Source organism: Martes martes, assembly GCF_963455335.1.
Source record: "Martes martes genome assembly, chromosome: 6".
NCBI classification, from domain to species: Eukaryota; Metazoa; Chordata; class Mammalia; order Carnivora; family Mustelidae; genus Martes; species Martes martes.
In genome coordinates, this window is record NC_137893.1 from 98,340,889 (window position 1) to 98,360,926 (window position 20,038).

The 20,038-nt window shown below is 42.3% G+C and overlaps 1 protein-coding gene across 2 annotated transcripts in view; it reads right to left on the reverse strand.

The window, feature by feature from the left end:
* ELOVL5 (ELOVL fatty acid elongase 5) overlaps positions 1–20,038 on the reverse strand; it is a 66,833-nt gene that overhangs the window by 12,137 nt on the left and 34,658 nt on the right. The window contains exons 2-4 of one of the 2 annotated variants that reach the window (XM_080805839.1): positions 13,351–13,418; positions 9,118–9,183; positions 5,979–6,166 (exon numbers count right to left, since the gene is read on the reverse strand). In XM_080805839.1, the coding sequence (XP_080661965.1) occupies positions 5,979–6,166; positions 9,118–9,175 (246 nt within the window). In that variant the 5' untranslated portion in view covers positions 9,176–9,183; positions 13,351–13,418. The remainder of the gene's footprint in view (positions 1–5,978; positions 6,167–9,117; positions 9,184–13,350; positions 13,419–20,038) is intronic. The other variant, XM_080805840.1, reaches the window with a different exon arrangement.

The following is a 20,038-nucleotide window of genomic DNA, read 5'->3' on the forward strand; positions in this document are numbered from 1 at the left end:
TAAAGGTTGTAATTTTCTACAATTTCTACATTAGGACTTTTAACAAACAGATCATAAACTATGCTGTACTTCACTATCTTCACTATCTTTGAAAGATCAACAACAAGAGGGTAATTTATCAGAAGGTACATCATCCTTTTGGACAACATTGTGCTCTCAAGTCACAGCAGGTTAAGCATCCCAAATGCAGACGTACCCCGAGTTCCAAGAATCGAAATAAAAAGCCTGAACCCAACGTGGGGTGATGGCATATGAGAACAACAAAGAAAACCTAAACCCAGGGAGCCTGCTTCCCCCTCTCTCTGCCTACTTGTGATCTCCTCTCTGCCTACTTGTGATCTCTTTCTCTCTCTGTTAAATAAATAAATAAAATATTTAAAAAAAAAAAAAAAGATGCTCAGAGACTGAGAGTTGAGCCTTCACAGCAAAGAACTACTCCAGGAGAAGGAAACGGAGCCTCAGAGGGAGGAATGGATTTCACAGATCAGGAGTGAGCACAGCAAGGAGCAAGCCCTGACTGCAAAGATGATGACAGTGCAGGACATTCAACAAACGCTGGGACGAAACGCAACGGAGACACACAGGAGAGGGGGATCAGCAAGCGAACTTCCAGCGTCCTGTGTAACTCAGGAGGGTGGAAATAAGAATTCACTGTAGACTTCATGAAGTTGAGGAGGCATGTTAAAAACTTATGGGCAACACTAAAATACAAAATTAGAATGAATATTCAATCGGTAAATGAAAAAATAAATACAAAAATTCAACAGAAAATAGGAAAGAAGGGAAAAAAGGACACGGAAAACACATATACACAGCAAAAAAGGTGATAGAAATTATTCCAAAATAATCACTACACTAAATGAAAATGGGTTACATTTCCCCACTAAAAGAAAAGAGACTATCAGATTCAGTCATTAAAGTCCTGGTGTATCTAGTTAAAAAAAAAACAAAAAACAACACACTTGCACAAGGAGACCAAGAGTCCTCCATACAACACTATCAATGGAAATCTGTACGTTCATGCAAAGAAAACTTCCTAAAATGGTATACTAAATTCTAACACTGAAATAATACAGAAATTAACTAAATTAAAGCTCTATGATTCAACATGGAGTCATCTCACAATTTAATACTAAAAGAAAGCTATCTGAAAGAGTATAAACAGTAAACCATTAACATAAATTTTAAAAATTTCCCAGAATATACACATGTACTGAAAGTATAAAAACATATTTAGAGAAGAAACATAGGAACTTCAGAAGAAAGTTATATCTGGGAAGGGGCTGTATTTCAGATGCATTTTTATAATATTTTCTTTTTTTAATTTAAATTCTATTAGCCAACATATAGTATATCATCAGTTTCAGAGGTAATGTTCAATAATTTATCAGTTGTGTATAACACTCAGGGCTTATCACATGCATTTTAATATATTTTTTAAGATTTTATTTGTTTATGGGAGAGAGAGAGAAAGTGTCGGCAGGGGGAGCAGACAGAGAGGGAGAAGCAGATTCCCCGCTGAACAGTGAGCCCAACGTGGGGGTTTAACTGAGCCACCCAGGTACCCCTAATATTTTCTTTTTTAAACAAATAATCCAAACCAAGAATAAAAGGTCAATATTTGTGAGGCACATAGATATCATTTATGTGACTATACTTTCCATATGTTGAAGAAGTTCTGAAATTACAATTTAAAGTAAGAAATACAAAGGGGAAGAAAGAGGAAGTTTTGGTTCTATGCCAATCCAGATCCATCTATCCAGCTATCAATCACTGTTTTAAAATTGCATTTTAAATGTTCTGGATGTCTGAAGTCTCTCACCCTATTCACAACCGACAGTTCTAACTGCAAGGGAACAAACACAAACAAGTACTCAAAAAAACAATCTTATTTGTATTCTCTGATTTGGTTAAATAAAGTAAAACCACGGTTCAGGCATTTGCTTTTTTTCTACCCCAGTACTCATGAAACATTTGGTGGAGCCACATTAATAGAGGGAAGAAACACTGAGATCACAGCCATCTTCCAAGCCAGTGATCGGTGTGTGAGGGACAGGATGCTGAGGCCACACCCAGCGGAACACCTGAGTGGAAAGCTATGTATCATGTTCCTTGAGAACAGTGGGAAGGCTAGAGAGGCTTAAATCACAGAATCACTGCTCCATAGAGCTCAAGTCCTGACTCCGTGTGTTCCTGGCTTCCCAGGGGAACTGCATAGAATCCTTAAGGAGATGGAGATTGTCAGAGGAGGCCTAGGTCTGAAAGAAGAGGGTGTTTCTTGGGGGTAGAGACCAGAAGAATGAAGGAAACTGGTGTTGGGGGGTTTGAGTGGAACTATAAATAACGTGCAGGCTGGAAGCTCAAAGGTTCTCCTCCTGAGGAAAGGGGCCAGCAGTTCTTACAGTTCAAAACCTAGTGTCCTATTCAATACTGACCCTGCTTCCCCTGCAGCTACTGCTGAGTCCCAGGATCGGTGCACAAGACTCAGGCCCATCAACAGGGATGCTCCCTTTTGGATTGGAACAAACCAAGCAATTTGATCCTCCCAGCTGAAGGGGCACAAGAGGCGAGAGGTAGGAGGAGAGCAGACACACCCAAATGGATAGGAGGAGAGCAGACACACCCATCAGGATATACCAGCTGCCTATATACCAGGATATACCAGCATGGGAGTGGGACTCCCATGTTTGACATGTTTAAAAAGGAGTAAGAAGTAGGGGCCAATGGAAATGAGTCCAGCTTGGACATATACTGCATCATGAGGAAAAGCCACATCTGGCATTGTACAGTTGGGCATTCTCAATCTGGAGCTCAGGGACATACAGGTAGCTTGGGGAAACATGGGGGGCTTTGATAAAGATGAAATATGCCCTCCATCTCAAAGGGTAGAAAAGGCACACAAGAATTTTACATTTGCTACAAAGGGCACAGATTTACAATGCTGAGAAACTAACACAAACTAAGCTGTTTCTCTTCTATTACCTGAAATTTTATTTGAGCCTTCACCACTGATTGTGATTTAATTTTTTTTCAAGATTGTATTTATTTATTTGACAGAGAGAGAGCATAAGCAGGGGGAGTGGCAGGCAGAGGGAGAAGCAGGCTTCCTTTTGAGCAAGGAGCCCAATAAGGGGCTCTATCCCAGGACCTGAAGGCAGACGCTTAACTGACCGAGCCACCCAGGTGCCCCTTGACTGTGATTCATTAACACCTCATTTAGAAAGTAAAAGCCAAACGGCCTGTCATAGAGTCCTGCATTTTTAATCTAAAACACATCACTGTTCAAATATACTTCTAATCAGGGATCTATGATCATTTTCCTGAAAATAAACACCAAGTTTTTTGGAGAAAACTGTATATAATCCAAGTCTCTTTTACTCTTTTACAATCAACCACATTAACTATGAACAAGTGTAGACTTTTTCTAGATTTTAAACTCTGTTTTCACAGTTTTCAAACTGTCATTTAGTTATTTTCCTGCTTCTGGTCATTTTAAACTCATAGTGACTCTCCCCCTTTCATTTCCTTGTTATCTCCCTTATTTTAAGATTTCTCTTTGTCTCCTTTAAGTGACAGCTACTTTTGTTTGTATTAGCCCAGAACTTTGCCAAGGCAGCTGTGAATTCACACGGAATAAAATAAACAGAACTATCAATGACTACATATTTATTTTTTAAATTCCTTACAGACCCAAATATGTAGATAAGCAGAAGGGTAAATAAAGCCTAATAATCAAGACTCTGCCAACTGTGTGACCACAGGCAAATGGTTCCTGGGACACTTCGCTGAACTATGGGGCCCAACTGGGATCTATGACCTCCTCAGTTTGTTCTGTCATAAAACTCCATGACTGCCCTCCTAGGTTTTAACAGCCAATGGAATATAAATCCTAGTTAAAAGAAAAAAAAAAACAGGAGCTAAGAGGAAATGAAAAACTTGACAAAGGATATGTTATAAAGGTATTACTGATGGGTTTATGTACATACAGGGAAAAAAGTCACACAAAAATCAAATGCAAATACCTATAACAAGGAGTAAAATGTGGGGCTTCTTTTCAACTCAGGAACACCTAATCTGGACATATTTTAGAAACTGGATTTAAATTAAGGAATTACTGCCTCCTTAGGATTACTGTTGTGCGTACTCTAAATCGTCAGTTAGGACTGTTTTCCTCCACTGTATTATTTCTTACGTCTCTTCATCCAGTGCTCAGATGGCTCAATGTCACGTCTAGTTCTCAGCAAGCTGTCAGAGGAAAATCTGTATTTCCTACCACAGTGCTTCTGGACCATCCAAATTCAGTCTTATGCACACAGCAGCAATTTATACAGCACTGTTCTTCCCCTCTTTACACCAAGAATGATCTGTTTGAGAGGTTAATTACGACGTTCTGGCTCTATCTCCAGGGCTTGAGAAACCCATAAGGCAGATCCTTAATTTCTAGAAGATTTAATAATCTTAAATATTTTTTCTCTGAACACCACTATGCATAACAATAAACTCTACAAAAGCTTTCTTAAGGAAATGGCTGTATCATCTATCAATTATGGGAAAGTAAACGATTCACTCTGAAAAACCTGACACTTTGCTGGAGTTTTGTCCCTTGAACACAGAGAGATGTGCACAGTGCTGGGCCCAGGAGTCATTCCTATGCACTGCCCCTGCCTCCAGTCCTGCAATATCCATCTTGGAGGCTAATTAAACTGCCTTCATTCTAGAACAGGACAGAAAAAAGTGAAAAAGGGGGTTGTAAGCATTTCACAGAGTATCAAGCATAACCATAATGACAGTAGCATCTACCATTCTATTCCTAAACTCTTTAGCCAGCTTATGAAACACACATAGGCAAACAAGGCCCAGACCTCCCACAGGTGCAATCAATACCTCTCACGACCAGAGTGTTCTGCACTGGTGTAACCACTCAGACGCACTCTCGCACACAACTGCATGCACACAGACAGGGAGGCAGGATGGAGAGGGCTGAGGCAATGGAGAATTCGTTCTTTCCTCTCAACACCAATTTTAAGATTCATTTTGATTTCCCCCCTCCTTCCCTTATCATCTTCTTTACTACTCCTTGGAGAATTAAAGCCACAATAAAAGGTTAAAAATCTAAATGGGAGAGCTTGCAAATGTTTGTATGTGGCTAAATTCTCCACCCAGAGACAGAACAATAGTTTGGGGTTGCGAGACATTCGTACTGTAAGGTAGAGTCCCTCCCCTAAAACTGTATACAAACTGTGCTTACCCTCGGAGGGCGGCTTTCCTCCCCCCTCATTAGCCTTAAAGCCTGTATTACACAACAATGAAAAACAGGGAGGACCTAAGTTTTGATTCCAGTTTCTTTCATTTTCATTTCAGCTAGAATGTTTGCCTCTGAGATCATCAAATAATAGTTTTCAACATCCCAGTTATATAAAAAAAGTAATTTGGCTCAAACTTACAGACCATTCAAATCTTAAACGCAGATCTCACCATACACTCCTCTTAGCTTTTAAAAACTGAATTTGTCAAATCTCAAAGCTATTTACAGTTATCAGATCAAGCGAGAGGCCAACTTACCAAAAAACATACCAAACACAACTGCTACCCACTTCCTTCCTCCCCCACCTCCAAACGAAAATCCTGTATTTATTAAATGCTTAATAATAAAATGTTCACAGATCTGTTTTTCACATTTTGTTCATTTTCCACCCTGTATTCCGCCTGCATAAATGTATTTCTGGAACTACTTCTGAATATAATATGAAGCATCACAAAACAATCAATAGCAAAGGCTTCTATTTTAGATATTCTAGAAGGCATATTTATAAAAACAACTCTGGCATTTTAGAAAAATCAATTTTAAAACATACTCAAAATGGATTAATGTATTTGGTCTCCTAGTCCCTCACCCCACCCGGCAATACAGCTGCCCCTCCTCATTTAGGAACACCATTCAGGACGGTGATCAGAGCACATTTAAGGGGGAGACCTACCTCACAGAACATATAGAGAGACAGCAATGTGAGGCCAAGGTTATAGACCACTAAAATTCTCCGGCAAGAGAACGGCTGCCTATTCTTCATGTATTTTGGTCCCAGCCATACAATTAGTAAGTATATGACAGAGCAGATAAAAGTAGGTATGTAATTGTCCAGAAGAAACCATCCTTTTACTCTGGTATCTGGAAAGTAATAAAAGAAAAATATTTAGTGATTAATAAGGCAGATATAAAAACAACTACAACTTTTTTCCCCAAACATCAAAAATCTTCTCTCCCCATAATTTTATAATAGTCATCTAATACTCAAGTTCCTAATGCCAACGAAGCAACTGGAAGAGGAAGCAGGAGTTTTCAATATTTGTCATACAAGGTGAACTTGTATGACAACATACATGTTCTGAGTAATGTGCATATCATACATGGTTTTTGCTAAGTAAAAAAAAAATACGTATTTCAAAGAATCTTAAGGAAAGCAAGGAGAAAGCTAAATTTGCCACTAACAGTATTTAGCGACCAGATCTGCTGACTGACGCACAAGATAACAGAACTCCAGAAATGATAGTCTTTTTGAACTCCAGAGTCCTCACCTGAAATGTCTGCCAGCCTGCCCAGCAGGCTGCCCAGGTGCAGACTTAGAGAAAATGGGCTATTCATCCAGCTTAACGACAGTCATAGTCGCCCCACTGAGAAAGGCAGCATCTACTATGAGTGCAATGGTCAACAGCAGAGGGGACAGTACTTTTTGAGAAAAATAAAAAGGGGTGAGGTAGCAAGGACCAGTGCAGTAACTATTTAGGGAACCAAAGGAGCAGCAGCAGCTTGAGAGAGAAGACCTACATTCATTCAAAGATGCTACAGGGGGAGGAGAGCTCTCCCCTCTTCCTTTCCCTGCAGGGATGAGGAAAATTAGTCCCACGTAGCTGTAGCTGCGGGAGCAATCTGACAGCCCTCTCTTTGGATGGGGGTAAACTCCCTGGCAGCCAACCCTCCCCTAGGTGTTAACCTGATCCCTGTAAGTCAACTTCAGCCTGTGACCGATGCCCAGGAAGCCATCTGTGCAGCACATTCCCCTCGGCATGCTGCTTTGATGAACCCCCCAAAACCTATCACTCCTCAGTCTTCTCTCCCCTCCAAGGTCACCTACTCTGGAGCTCAGAGGCGCATGTACGTTTTGCCTCCATCTTCAGAGAAGCAGCAGCTAGTAAGGACAGTCTCTGTCCCTGCTTTGACCTCCTGACTGGGCCATCCTGCTACCTTTCCCAATACTTTTTCTCTTGATCTTGCAGGAAAAGCAGCCATCCAGCTGGAGAACAGGTTGTCAGTCTCCTTTCTTGCAGACGTTCTAAATTCATCCAGTGTCTCTCTATAGTGCTCCTCCCATGGCTTTAGAGGGAGATGCCCTCCATCCTCCCCCTATTACTTAGGCTAAGGTGGTCCCAGTGGACTTAAGGAGGAGGTTCTTAATGCCTTGTGTTCTCAACTCTGGGCCCTGGCTATCAACTGTGAGAAAACAAGTTCCCATTTAGCAACTAACAATAGACTGCTACATATGTTTGTGTGCACACATAGATCACAAGCAGTAAATGCACACGCAGAAACCTCCTCCCATTTCCTTTCACTTAATGTTCTATTTTACACCTTGCTTTTTAAATTTCATAAGGCCATATGCCATATGTGCAACCTCTTTCTATACTGCCGAATACTTCCAGTACTTCCAGCCCCACTGTAGCTCTAGGCAGGGAGTCCCCAGGGCTCGAGCCAACCCTGGTAGTCTCTGCCACCCTGTGCTGACTTGTTCAGACACGGGCATGTGAAACAATTGTGGCCATGGAGCTCTGAGGAAATGGCAGTTGGGTGAAAGGTGCTGGGGAAGAGTTTCCTTATTCTCAAATTTATGCAAGCGATCACATGTTTTCCTTCTCTTAGCAGGTGCCACCTGTGGCTTCTGCAGCCATGAAAGGTAGAGGGACTTTTCTAGGTACACAACTGCTGATATACTGAGAATACAAAGTAGAAAATGACAAGAACAAGTGTCCTGGGTCCCTGAAATAACTCAGGAGTTGCTCAACCTTGGTCATGTTTATTATTGTTTCAGCTGTTTAAAATTGGATTCTTTTGACCCATAATGTTGAAATAAGACATCATCTCAACACAAGTAAATATACAAGATGATCTAACTTGTTTTTCTCATTTGGCTATACACTAATTGACTCAACCTGCTCCCTCCTGATGGGCACCTAGATTATTCCCAGTCTTGTCAAGCAATGCTGCAGAGAACATCCTTATTCTTATCTTCGCATATCTGATTAAGACAAATTCTAGGATGAAGGCTCAGGAGTCAAATAGCTGAGTCAAAGGGCATGTGCTTTTTTATTTCAATGGAAGACACAATTACCCTTCAGAGAGGTCATACCAGGTAGACTCTTTTCCCACATCATCACTGCTATCAAACACATTTCACTTCTACCATGCTAAGAGACTGAATTCCTTTCGCTGTTTTCTTTTGTACTTGAAAAAATCAGAAGTGAAACTGAATCTTTTCATCTATTTAAAAGCTTCTTGCAATTTTTTAAATGACTCTGTGAACCTAAAAAGTTCCTTCTTTATAGATACATCACGAGACATTACAGATGACATTCAAAGAGAGCAATATGGAGCTGATTTACTTCCTAAGAGGAAACAAATGATGAAGTACAAAAAAGTGAGGTCAGGTGTATATATTTACCCATTGATGTGACACAACATAAAAGGACATTAATAAGCCTTTAAAATTGTACAAAGGGACAAGTTTTAAACTACTCCAGCAGTGCACTTTGGAAACCAGTCTCAGCTGCAGACTTCCAAGAACTGAGGAAAACGTTCCACCAGTGATGGTGAAATCTGCAGCATTCCCGGGCTGCAAGCTTTCTAGCATAATCTGAACCCCCAGCTACAGTCAGCAGCTGTCTGCTCTGATAGCCAGGGACACTGTACCACTTCAGGACCATCATCACAGGACTTCTCTAAGCCCCTTGTTATCCAGGACAAAGCGTTAGTTTTATCATAGAAGATGCTAATGTTTTCTAGAACCTGTTCATGCAATATTTATAAGTATCCATAAGGGGAGGGGAGCAAAACCAAAACCACCTTACCTCGGGGGCCTAGCAATGCCTTGAAATAGGTACTACGTGATGCATCAAAATTTTCCATTTTAAAACCTATTAAGAAAAACAGACATTGATTAATCTCTACTCAAAATGCTTTTTATACAGTGCTTTTTCATAAAAGAACAAGAACAAATCCTTTTCAAAGAACATGCTACAGACAAGGTTATGCTGAAACTTTTTTTTAATTCCCAAAGTAACTTGTGTGCTGTGTCTAATTTGAAAACCAAAGGAAAGACAGAATCCCGTGAATTCACTTTATAAATGAAGTGCCAGTTTTCTGAACTTCTTTTCGCAGTTCCATAAAAATGCTTTCCGTGAAGCTGGAATCTCAGTGGGGAGAAGAGTGGAACTGGACTGAAAAAGGCGGCAGACGGGAGAAGATCCCATCTGGGCAGGAACCAGAGCTTGAGGTAAGACTGTAGCCAAGACAGGAAGAGCCATGCTGGAGAAAGGAAGGCCACAGTGAGGAGATGGAGTCCTCTGCTTGCTATCTTCATTAATTATTATTTAAAAATATTTCATGTCCATGGTAAAAAAAAAAAAAAAAATCTCATCACTTCCCTCCAACCACAATCCCAAAGCCCCACTGTCAGAAGGAACCTATGGTAACATTTCTTGGACATACCGCAAGACTTTTCTCTTCTGAGCACAAAAGGGGTCATGCCAATTTTTTTTTTACAGTTGTGGATTTCAATCCATTACTAGATGATTAGGTCAACTTAGCATTAGAAAGTAATTACAATAATATTAATCAGAGTGCTCTGCCTCTAGTGAGAATGAGTATTTTCATAAATCTTTAGTGTTATTGTATCACATAAGTATGTTGATATATGTTGTGATATAAAATATATTCTTACTGTGGAGGTTACAGTGAGCAAAGAGAAAACAATGTTATATTAAGGAGTAAATATTGCTTGCTTTCACTTAAAACATCTTGGAAATATAGTCTATCAGTAGTTACAGATTTACCTTCATTTCTAAGATTTTATAGCTCCCTGCATTTCCCATTTAAGATATACATTTACAGTACAGCTAAGTATCTTTTCAAATACAGACTATTTTCTATATTAAAGTTAGAAGGCATACATTTACTCTTCACAGAATTAACCACAAATATTTTACTTTCCAAGGGCAAAGGCAAAATTGGTTTTATTAACTAAAGTAAGCTGTTAATCATTTAATGATACTTCTCTTTCTTGGCTTACTGCACTGAAGTATGTGTGCTCTTTGGCTAATTTCATGGATAAACTTCCCTTCATCCATGGACTCTAGTAGTTACAACTGTGTCAATCCAGCTGTCAGTGAGACAGAGACCACCAAGAACACTTAGAAAGTAGTAGTTACCACGGTTCTCTTCTCACACCTGCCCCTCCCACCATGGGTTGGGGGTGGGGAGTGGGGTGCGCAGGAAAGGTACTAACTCCCTCAACCCATGGCTGGAAACCAGGAAGCCACCAACCTCCACACATCCAAGTTCCAACAATTATACACAACCACAGTACTAGGTCACTTCTGAAATCCTGCAAATTAAACAGCTTTTTAATATACTGTATTCCTAAGACCATTCTGGTTGATTCATTTTCCTGCCCAAAACTGAACCTCTTCAGGGGACAGAAATTCTAGAGAATCTTGAGAATTGGTTAAGCTTTACATTTCCTAAGCAGAATTCCTCTTAAAAAGGATGCCATCCATTTAAGGATGCTTTATTCAAAGTCTAGCAGCTGGAAAATAATTTAACTGTATCTAATTATTTTTTTTTCGTCATCTACTGAAAATCACCTAGAACAAACACCATGTTTTTGTGAAATTGAGATCATTCTAATAAAATTTAACTTTATCTGTGATGGATGGTGGACCATGTATATGGAGGTCACGAGGTCCCCTTCATCCCCAATCAAAAGCAAACAGGCACAAGGAGGAACAAGGTTATGAACACCTCGACTACTGCACTGAGTCACTGATGGACAAGCTGCCCACCAGGGACAAATCCACCTTCTTCCAAAACATTTTAAATCTAGATCCTGCTTTTACTTAATGAATGTATAGCTTACGAATGGATCATATTACACATATAAAAATCAGCTATTAAGCACAAAGGGGCTGAGAGCAGGTATACAGGATAACAGGCTGGCAGGTGATTAGGTGGGTAAGTGCTGGGCTCTTCATCATACCACTTTTTTTTTTTTCTCTTAAGATTTCATTTATTTTTGAGATAGAGTATATGCTCATGCATGAGCCAGGGGGGAGTGGCAGAGGGAGAGAGAGAAGCAGACTCCCTGATGAGTAGGGAGCCAGATGTGGGGCTCAATCCCAGAACCCCAGGACCCTGAGCATAACCGAAGGCAGATGCTTAACCAAATGAGCCACCCAGTGCCCCAAGACCACCTAGGTCTGAAATCCATTTTGTCCACTTACTAGCAATATGACTTTGGACATGTTATTTTACCTCTCTTCTGTAAAATGGTGGCAAATGTAAAGTAACTGCCTCAAAGGTCAAGAAGATCAAATGATTTAATACACATTAGATCCCTAGAGCAGTGCCAGGTATGCAGTAAGGCCTCAATAAAGGTTTCCTGCTGTAGATCCGCAACAGGTTCAACTCCATGAGGGATACTACCATCTATGGCTGCTCGTGCTTCTCAGCAGGGGCACTGCTGGCCTTCTGTCCCTGGTCCCTGTGTACTCAATGCCATCAGTGAGCCCCTAGTCAGCATGACAACCCACCTACAATGTCCCCTTCAAGGGGGACAGCAACTGAAGATGGGTGAGCTGATAGCACCACCTGAGAGAGGAGCTGTTAATAGGAGGCATTAATCAAGGAAAACAAGGCTGAAATGAATGTAGTGATTAGATTCAGAAATACCAAGCACCTACTGTGTACAGAGTGTTGCTGAGCAGGGACAGACACAAAGGAGCATACCTAGAAACCTAGAACAAACTCGACATTCACAGGGCAGAAGGAAGCCAGGGGCTATAAACTGAAAACAAAACCAAGCTCATCCAGCGAATGAGTGGGTGTTAGAACGGTGCATACTACAACAAGCTGTGTACTTAATACTAATAAGCTGTCGAGACACCATTCAAGTAACAGTAACATGGGATCTAGCATGAGGGAAAGACCTGACAAGGGAATCATTCTAAATTTTAACCAAGAGACCTTCCAGAGGGGCTGTAACCAGGTTTTTTTTTTTTTGTTTTTTTTTGTTTTTTTTTGTTTTTTTTTTTTTTTAATGTAAGGAGGATATAGAAAAGATGGAAACAAGTAGGGAAAAAAAAAAGTCAAACATGACAGGGAACAGACCTGTGGGAAGAGTTGGGAGGTAGAGAGAACATGAGTGGTCTTGGAAAAAATGAGGCCCAGGAACTGGTATAACGACCCATCATTGTTAAGAACAATGTCTAGGACAGCGTTCAGTTTGAGAATCTAGACTAACATCACAGCAACAGAAAAGCAGCTTGATTAAACATAAGGTAAAATTTCAGTCCAAGAATCTTGAAGCCAGCAGCAGGTTACCAGAAGAAACTGTGAAATTTAGTATTTGGAGATATTCAAGAATTCTGTGACAAGCCATCTGTCTGAGCAACCCCAGTCTAAACCCATCTTGAACAGAGGCCCTGAGGAAGCTGGCAGGCCCAGGAGCACTCCTGTGACTCTCTGAGATGGAACATCTCTACAAAAGCACACACAACATGTGATTTTCTCTGTAACAGCACATCTGTTCTAGACTGCATTTCTTCTTCACGTGAGAATTCCTGTCTTGGGTTGGCAGAACTTCTCACAATCAAACTTAGGAACACATGAAACAGCTAGCAAAACATTCTCCGCAAGAACATACGTGGCGAATAGTAAGAGAGGAGTGTGTTACTCCTGAAATATCCACGGGGAAGGGGGTGAAAGCACGGGCAGAGACGGTCCCTGGCACACAGGTCCTGACTCAGTGGAGTGCTGGTCTGTGAACCACAGGCCTGATTCTGGGCTGGACTCTGCCATGTGAAAGGTTCCCCCCAAACTTTCCCTCTATCACACCCACAGCTGGACGTGTACGGTAATCCTGTCAGACGCAGGTGTTTGTTTTTACCCAGGTTACCAAGAAACTGTCGTCAAAGGTTTACTTTCATTATTTACCCAGCATCAGCTCACGTTTCTGTCTGGCCAGCCACGTATCTGGCATCCGTCCGTACCATGTATCCACTTTTTCACTCCCACCGTGCACTTACCAAGCGCCCTCTACGTGCCAGGCACACAGGTCCTGAAGGACGCAGCAGGAACAAGACAAAACTCCACGCTGGTGGAGAAACACACACGTACAGAATCTGTTATGTAAAAGGACTATCAGCAAGAAAGTAATACAGCAGGGGTCGGGGGTGGGGTCATGGAACAGGATCCACTTTGGAAAATGTACAAGGGCGCCCTGTCCAGTACAAGGGCACTGGACAGCAGACACCTGAACAGACAGAACATCAAGGCAAAGAGCATTCCAGTTAGAGGGACAGGCGAATGCAGGGACCCCAACGCCAGCACGTGCATGGCATGTTCAAAGGCCACAGGCTAGGCTGGGGGAGAGGGGTAGCGGATGGCAGCAACGCGAGAGGTCTTCTGGCCCCCACTCCCTGCCTGGCACCCGGAGCTCGCTCGGTGGTGGGCCACAGAAAGCAACCACATGGCACAGCTTGCAGAGAGCACGTGGCCAAAAGGCTGGGAACAGAAGATGCCAAAGCTTAATTGCTCTCACTGCCACCGTCCCCTCATCCTCCTGGCTGTAGGCTGCTTGCCAGCACCATGCCCTTTTTCTTCTTCACCTCCCTTGCTGAGCCACAGGAACAGTACAAAAGGTCTCAGCAAATGAATTCTTCACAGCCAGGCAGGGCCGGCCCACCCTGCTGGGTGAATCGGGCACTTGCTGAGAGGTCTATGGGCCCAGCTCTACTCTTTTATACTTCTTTAACGGAACAGGAGAGGCAAACAGCCCTGGAAAAACCCTTGACTCTTTGCCTAGTGGTCTGCAATCATGAGAACGATATGACCCACTTTGCGCAAGACATTCAACTGTACTGCCAGGTCTGTGGGCGGCCGGACGGTTGCAGTCCCCCCTCTGCCAGGCTGCCCGTGGGCCAGAAACACCCCTTCTCAGTAATCCAAGTCACCCTACTGGCAGCTTGGGCAAGCTGGGCCAAGTGGGAACACAGCTGCTCCGTACAATTGTACTAGCAGGGACCAAGCCCAGGCACTGGGCCCATGGTAGAGGAGCTCGGGTCCTAAATGAAGCAAAAGAATAAGCTATTCTTTGATCTGGCTGGTTCTCCACAGAGACAGGAAAAGGGGGTGGTCAGCACCTCCCAGGAACCAGTTCACACTGACACCAGGCCAAGCATTGCCTCCCCAGCCTCCGTAACCCTAAATCTCTGATGCCCACTCAACCTACAGGGCTTCTCAGAGTTACAGGTCATGATGGGAAGCAACAGGATCTGTTGGGAAAAAAAATTCTGTGACAGTATTCAAAGTATTCATTAGTTCATTCACAGGCCACAGAGAAAAAATAATGACAATAAAAATGGGATAAGGGTAGAAATCAGAGGCAAGTAAATTAGAATAGACTGAGGGGCTCAGTCGGTTAAGCATGCCCCTCTGGATTTCAGCTCAGGTCATGATCTCAAGCCCTGTCCTGGGCTCCACACTGAGCGTGGAGTCTGCTTAAGAGTCTCTCTCTTCCTCTGCCCCTCCACCCCCCCTAAAAAAGAAAAAGAATAGATCTTCCTCTTTTATGCACATTTTTCAAAGGATACTCTTAGTTGCAAGCCACTTACCACTATCAAATTCTGGAGTGTTTGTGGTAACCATGCGACTATTATAATTGTGCCTCACTATAAGTATCTCACTAAGAAAATTAATTAACGGGGTCTGGTCACTCTCTTAAATTACCCTAGATTATAAGAGGGTGTGAGAGTTCAGCATACCCATATCCGAATCAAATATTTTTTTTTAAGATTTTATTTATTTGACAGAGAGAGATCACAAGTAGGCAGAGAGAGAGAGAGAGAGAGAGAGAGAGAGAGAGGAGGAGGAAGAAGGCTCCCTGCTGAGCAAAGAGCCCAATGCGGGACTTGATTCCAGGACTCTGGGATCATGACCTGAGCCAAAGGCAGAGGCTTAACCCACTGAGCCACCCAGGCGCCCGAATCAAATATTTTTTTAAGAGATTTATTCACTTGAGAGAGAGAGAGAGCGGGGGTGGGGCAGGGAAGGGCAGATGGAGAGCGAGAAGCAGACTCTCCACTGAGCAGGGAGCCCAATGATGTGGGACTCAATCCAGGACCTGAGATCATGACCTGAGCTGAAGGCAGACACTTAACTGACTGAGCCACCCAGGCACCCCGAATCAAATATTAATTCTGTGTCCTGGGGCAAGTTCCTGCCACACATACTAAGAATTACAGGACTGAGGAGTGCCTTAGGCCTGAACACAAGAGAAACATTGCAACCACCACAGAATGAAATGCAGAAACCTGGACACACTGATGTAAGCAGAACACAAAAGGGCAAAAACAGCATCCTCCGAAGACAGCCCTGCTCATGTGGAAAGTCCATCTGTCAGCTCCCTCCAGGAGGGGTATGACCAGGTGAATCATCTGTGTGAGGTTAAATAAGCATTACTGTGCTCTTTGATCTACTATCAAAGAGTTTGCTGGAGGCTTGTCTGAAAAAAGACACCACACTAAGCTTTAAGCAAATCAGTTGCACCCCCCGCTTTCCATTTGGCTCCCAAGAGGCACCACAAAATGTGAGAGAATGGTGGGGGATGGGGTGGTGGTGACAACAGAAGGGTGCTGGGGTTAATGAGAGATGGCATAGAAAGTTCTTCCACCGTAGCTCTCAAGACGAGTTTTCGGTCTCACTAAGAGTGCAAACGCTATCATCTTGGCTATTTGTATCTGCAGCAGGAGAAAGCTGGAAGGTTGTTCAGCAACTGAAAAGTATTAAGATCTTAGGGCAAATCTGTTTTAAAAGACATTTAAAAATTTACTATAGTAAAGAAAGTTAATTTCCTAAACTCACAGGTAAGTAGTAAAGATCTCTAGGGTCAAGTATTGGCTCTTCCTGCTGCTAAGGTGATGGCAGTAGGCAGCAGGCAGCAGGCAGCTTGCTGTGATAACTCCCTTTCCTGCAAAATCAGTCAAGTCAGACATGGCTTTTGGCTTACAGATGTGTTTACTGCAGACAATTAACTACTGTTTAGCATAACTTCCTCATCACATCTGGTTTTATTTATTCTTTGACTTGTCATAGTTCACGTAAAACTGAGTCAACTGAGCTGACGAGCTACAAGGGGGTCAGGATGAAATCTCCCTCTACTTTCTCTTCTCCTACCCACTCATCTCTTTAACAGTCAACTTGTGTTAGGCAGGCATGGGAACATTCTTCAAGCTGACTGCCAATAACACGAAAAATTAAACAGTGCTTTAATTTGGTAGTCACAACACTCTTTCCTGAATTTAAAAAGGTTTTTCTAGGTTGGAAAAAATCAGCTCCGCAATGAGAGGAGGAACATAAACCATACCTTGCTCAGAAATGTTAAAATATAAAATATAAAAACTGTCATAAAGACCATAAGGGGAAGAATATCTAAGTACTAGCAAGCCTTCAGATATGAAAGTAAACTGACAAGAGAATTCCTTTAGAATGCTCACATTTAAATAAATGACAAGTCTGGATTAAATCTTGGCTCAAGAGAAAGTATCTGCCATATCAATAGTGGTATTGTCACTCTGCCAATGCACAAATCTATGCTTATTCTTTTGTGTTAAAAGATTTTATGTATTTATTTGAGAGAGAGAGTGAGTGAGAGAGAGCATGAGAGGGGAGAAGGTCAGAGGGAGAAGCAGACTCCCCATGGAGCTGGGAGCCCAATGTGGGACTCAATCCCCGGACTCTGGGATCATGACCTTAGCCGAAGGCAGTTGCCCAACCCAATGAGCCACCCAGGCGCCCTATGCTTATTCTTTTTTCCTGTAGAATTTCCATACTTTCTAGCCTCCATTCTAAAGGCATAACAAACTCTGACACAATCATGTTGTTTACCATACATCACACATGTAGAGAGAGAACACAGTCCTACTTGGGGCTTTGGATAAATAACTGCAAAATTAGGGCACTAATATGCACTACAAAGGATGGCTTTGGGTTAGCTCCATGGTTAAAGAAAGCTGAACAGCTTCACTCTGGTGTAGTGTTCAATGTGTGGGGGGGTGGATTTTAAATGTTGCAATAATCAATTTTCCTTACTACAAAGATTAGATAGGTTAAAAGAGAAGTGCCCAATCTCCCACTCCTTGGGTGCCACCAGTTAATTAAGAAGTACTATTTTAACCACTGCTGGAGAAGAACAGTCTTCTAAACCAATGGAGTCAATCCTGTGGCTTTGTTTTTAAGTCAATCATCTGTGGGTCTTTCCTCTCTGCTCTCCCTTAGTCTTCACTTCCAACCCCTTCTCCCAGGCCCAGCTGAGATGATACAAAGACTCTCCGTTGGCCTCCTGTAGCTCTGTGGTCTTGACAATTCGTTTAGCACATATCAACTTCAACTTTGGTAGGACTTGGATATTTATTTTTTCAGGTATTATGGGAACACCCTCTGAACATCCTTAGGTAAAGCCCAAATCCCTCAAAGGGCAATTTGTTCTATGCATTCAACAATTATCTATTGGGGATACCATCAGTGAGGAGAGACACCTGCTATTATGAAACAAAAGAAGGGAAACAGCATCATGCAGTGATACACACGAGCCCACAAAGGGAGCTTCCTGAAACATGGACTAAGTCCTACTTACAGAAGGCATTCCCCAAAGAAGAGCTCTTCAGTGCTAGGGATTTAGAGCTCTAACAGAGTTGTTCTCCTCATAAGGTGTGAAAGAAACTATAACAAAATACCAAAATGATTAACAGTCCCCCCCAAAACAGTCATAGGGAATTTCTTCCCCACTTGAGAAAGATTATTCCTCTACTTTGGAAGGCAATACATAAATATACTCAATCTGAGAAATTCAGATGTAGATCATTTTTTCAGCAGTGGGAAGAGGGAGAGTAACATTACCTTCGAACTTTCTTCTAGGGCAATTCTTATTCACAGCTGAAGAACAGAACGTGCCAACCAATTCAAAGTTCTTCCCGCAGTTCTCAGGAGTAGGAGAAAGGGGCCCCACACACCATCTCCACATTTGGAGAGGGGTTCACAGAACAAAGTTACTCTGGTAGGACACCTGCATTATCACTTGTTCACAGAAAAAGAAGAACAGGTGAGGACTTCCACTCAGGTGAAGCACAATGTCGTGGGAAAAGACAAGGCTACTCTACACACAGAACTCTCCTTGCTGGGGGATGAAGGCCAGATTGCTGTGGACAGACTTGGAACTCTGTTCTCCCAGAGTTCTGCTGACAAGTAGTTAATCCCCACAAGGCTGCAGTGAGAAACAAGGCAAAAGATGAAGCCCTGGGTTTGGGTCATCCGCGTGACTGCTTTTATTCCTGTGCTCCCAATAAATCTTACAGAATGACTGCCTTTCTCTCTACTAGTCATCTGAAAGGTAGGTGACTCACTGAATTCCCAAATATTGAACAAGCACCTACGATGTGCCAAACAGCATACTGCCTCATTGGGAAATCAACAGATGCAGATACAGACACTACAGATCTACTACTGATGCAGACATGACCCCACCTTTTTGAGAGGTATGGCAGTATACAGTGTGCAAAGACACCTGTGAGTCCGTCACTTATGCGGAGCAGTGGTTAGGAGCACACACCCTGGAGCCATATAGCTTGGGTTCAGATCCCTGCTCCACCATACTAGCCATGGGACCTTGGGCAAGTGACTCACCCTTTTATGCCCTGGTTTTGTTATTTATAAAATAAATGTAATTACAGGGGCATCTGGCTGGCTCTGTCAGTACAGCATACGACTTAGATCTTGGGACTGAATTCGAGCCCCACGATGGGAGTAGAGGTTACTTAAAAAATAAAATTTTTAAAAAAGTAATTATAGTACATTCCTCCTATGATTAAATACATACCAAATACTCAGACTGGCAAGTGCATGGCACACATTATAGGTTGCAAACCTATTTGTGTTACTTGTACATATTTATTATCATCTTACAAAGACCTTTGCCATTACCAAATTCACATTCAATGGTTTTAAGAGTTTTGCTAAGCCATATAAGAGTTCCCTGGAAAGGCCGTGGGCAATGAAATGTGCCCATAACCACCACTCACAGCTCTGATATTCTCTATTTTGGATGAATCACATGTCATAATGATACTTGCAAATATGGAGATTTTTGAGTCTCTAGATTGATTCCTCTGGAATGTTAAGGGGGTGTTGCCATTGACTCCCCTGTGGACAGAAGAGAAAAATCAATGTTCAGACCTTCTTCAGCAGTGTGGAAGAAGGTCTGTCCCTGAGATACCTTTTTTGTACTTCTAGCAACTAGCACATGGAAGATGCCCAATGAATTTATTCATTTACTACAACTGGGAAAGTGGCTGAGTTGACAAAAGTCACAGGACTTGGGTGGAGACAGAATATGAGGCCAATCTCCTATCCAATGATTTACTGATCTTAGAACAGCCCATATAGGGGCACCTGGGTGGCTGAGACAGTTAAGTGTCTGACTGTTGGTTTCAGCTCAGGTCATGATTTCAAGGGTCTTGTGATCAAGCCTCACGGCAGGCTCCACACTCAGCGGGGAGTCTGCTGGAAGATTCTCTCCTTCTGTTCTTCCACCTACTCACGTGAGTGCTTTCTAAAATAAATAAATCTTTAAAAAAAAATAAAAACAAAAACAGAACAGCCCACGTAAACTTTCACAGAAGCTTCTTCATATGCTTATTAAAAGGACGGTGACAATATGTA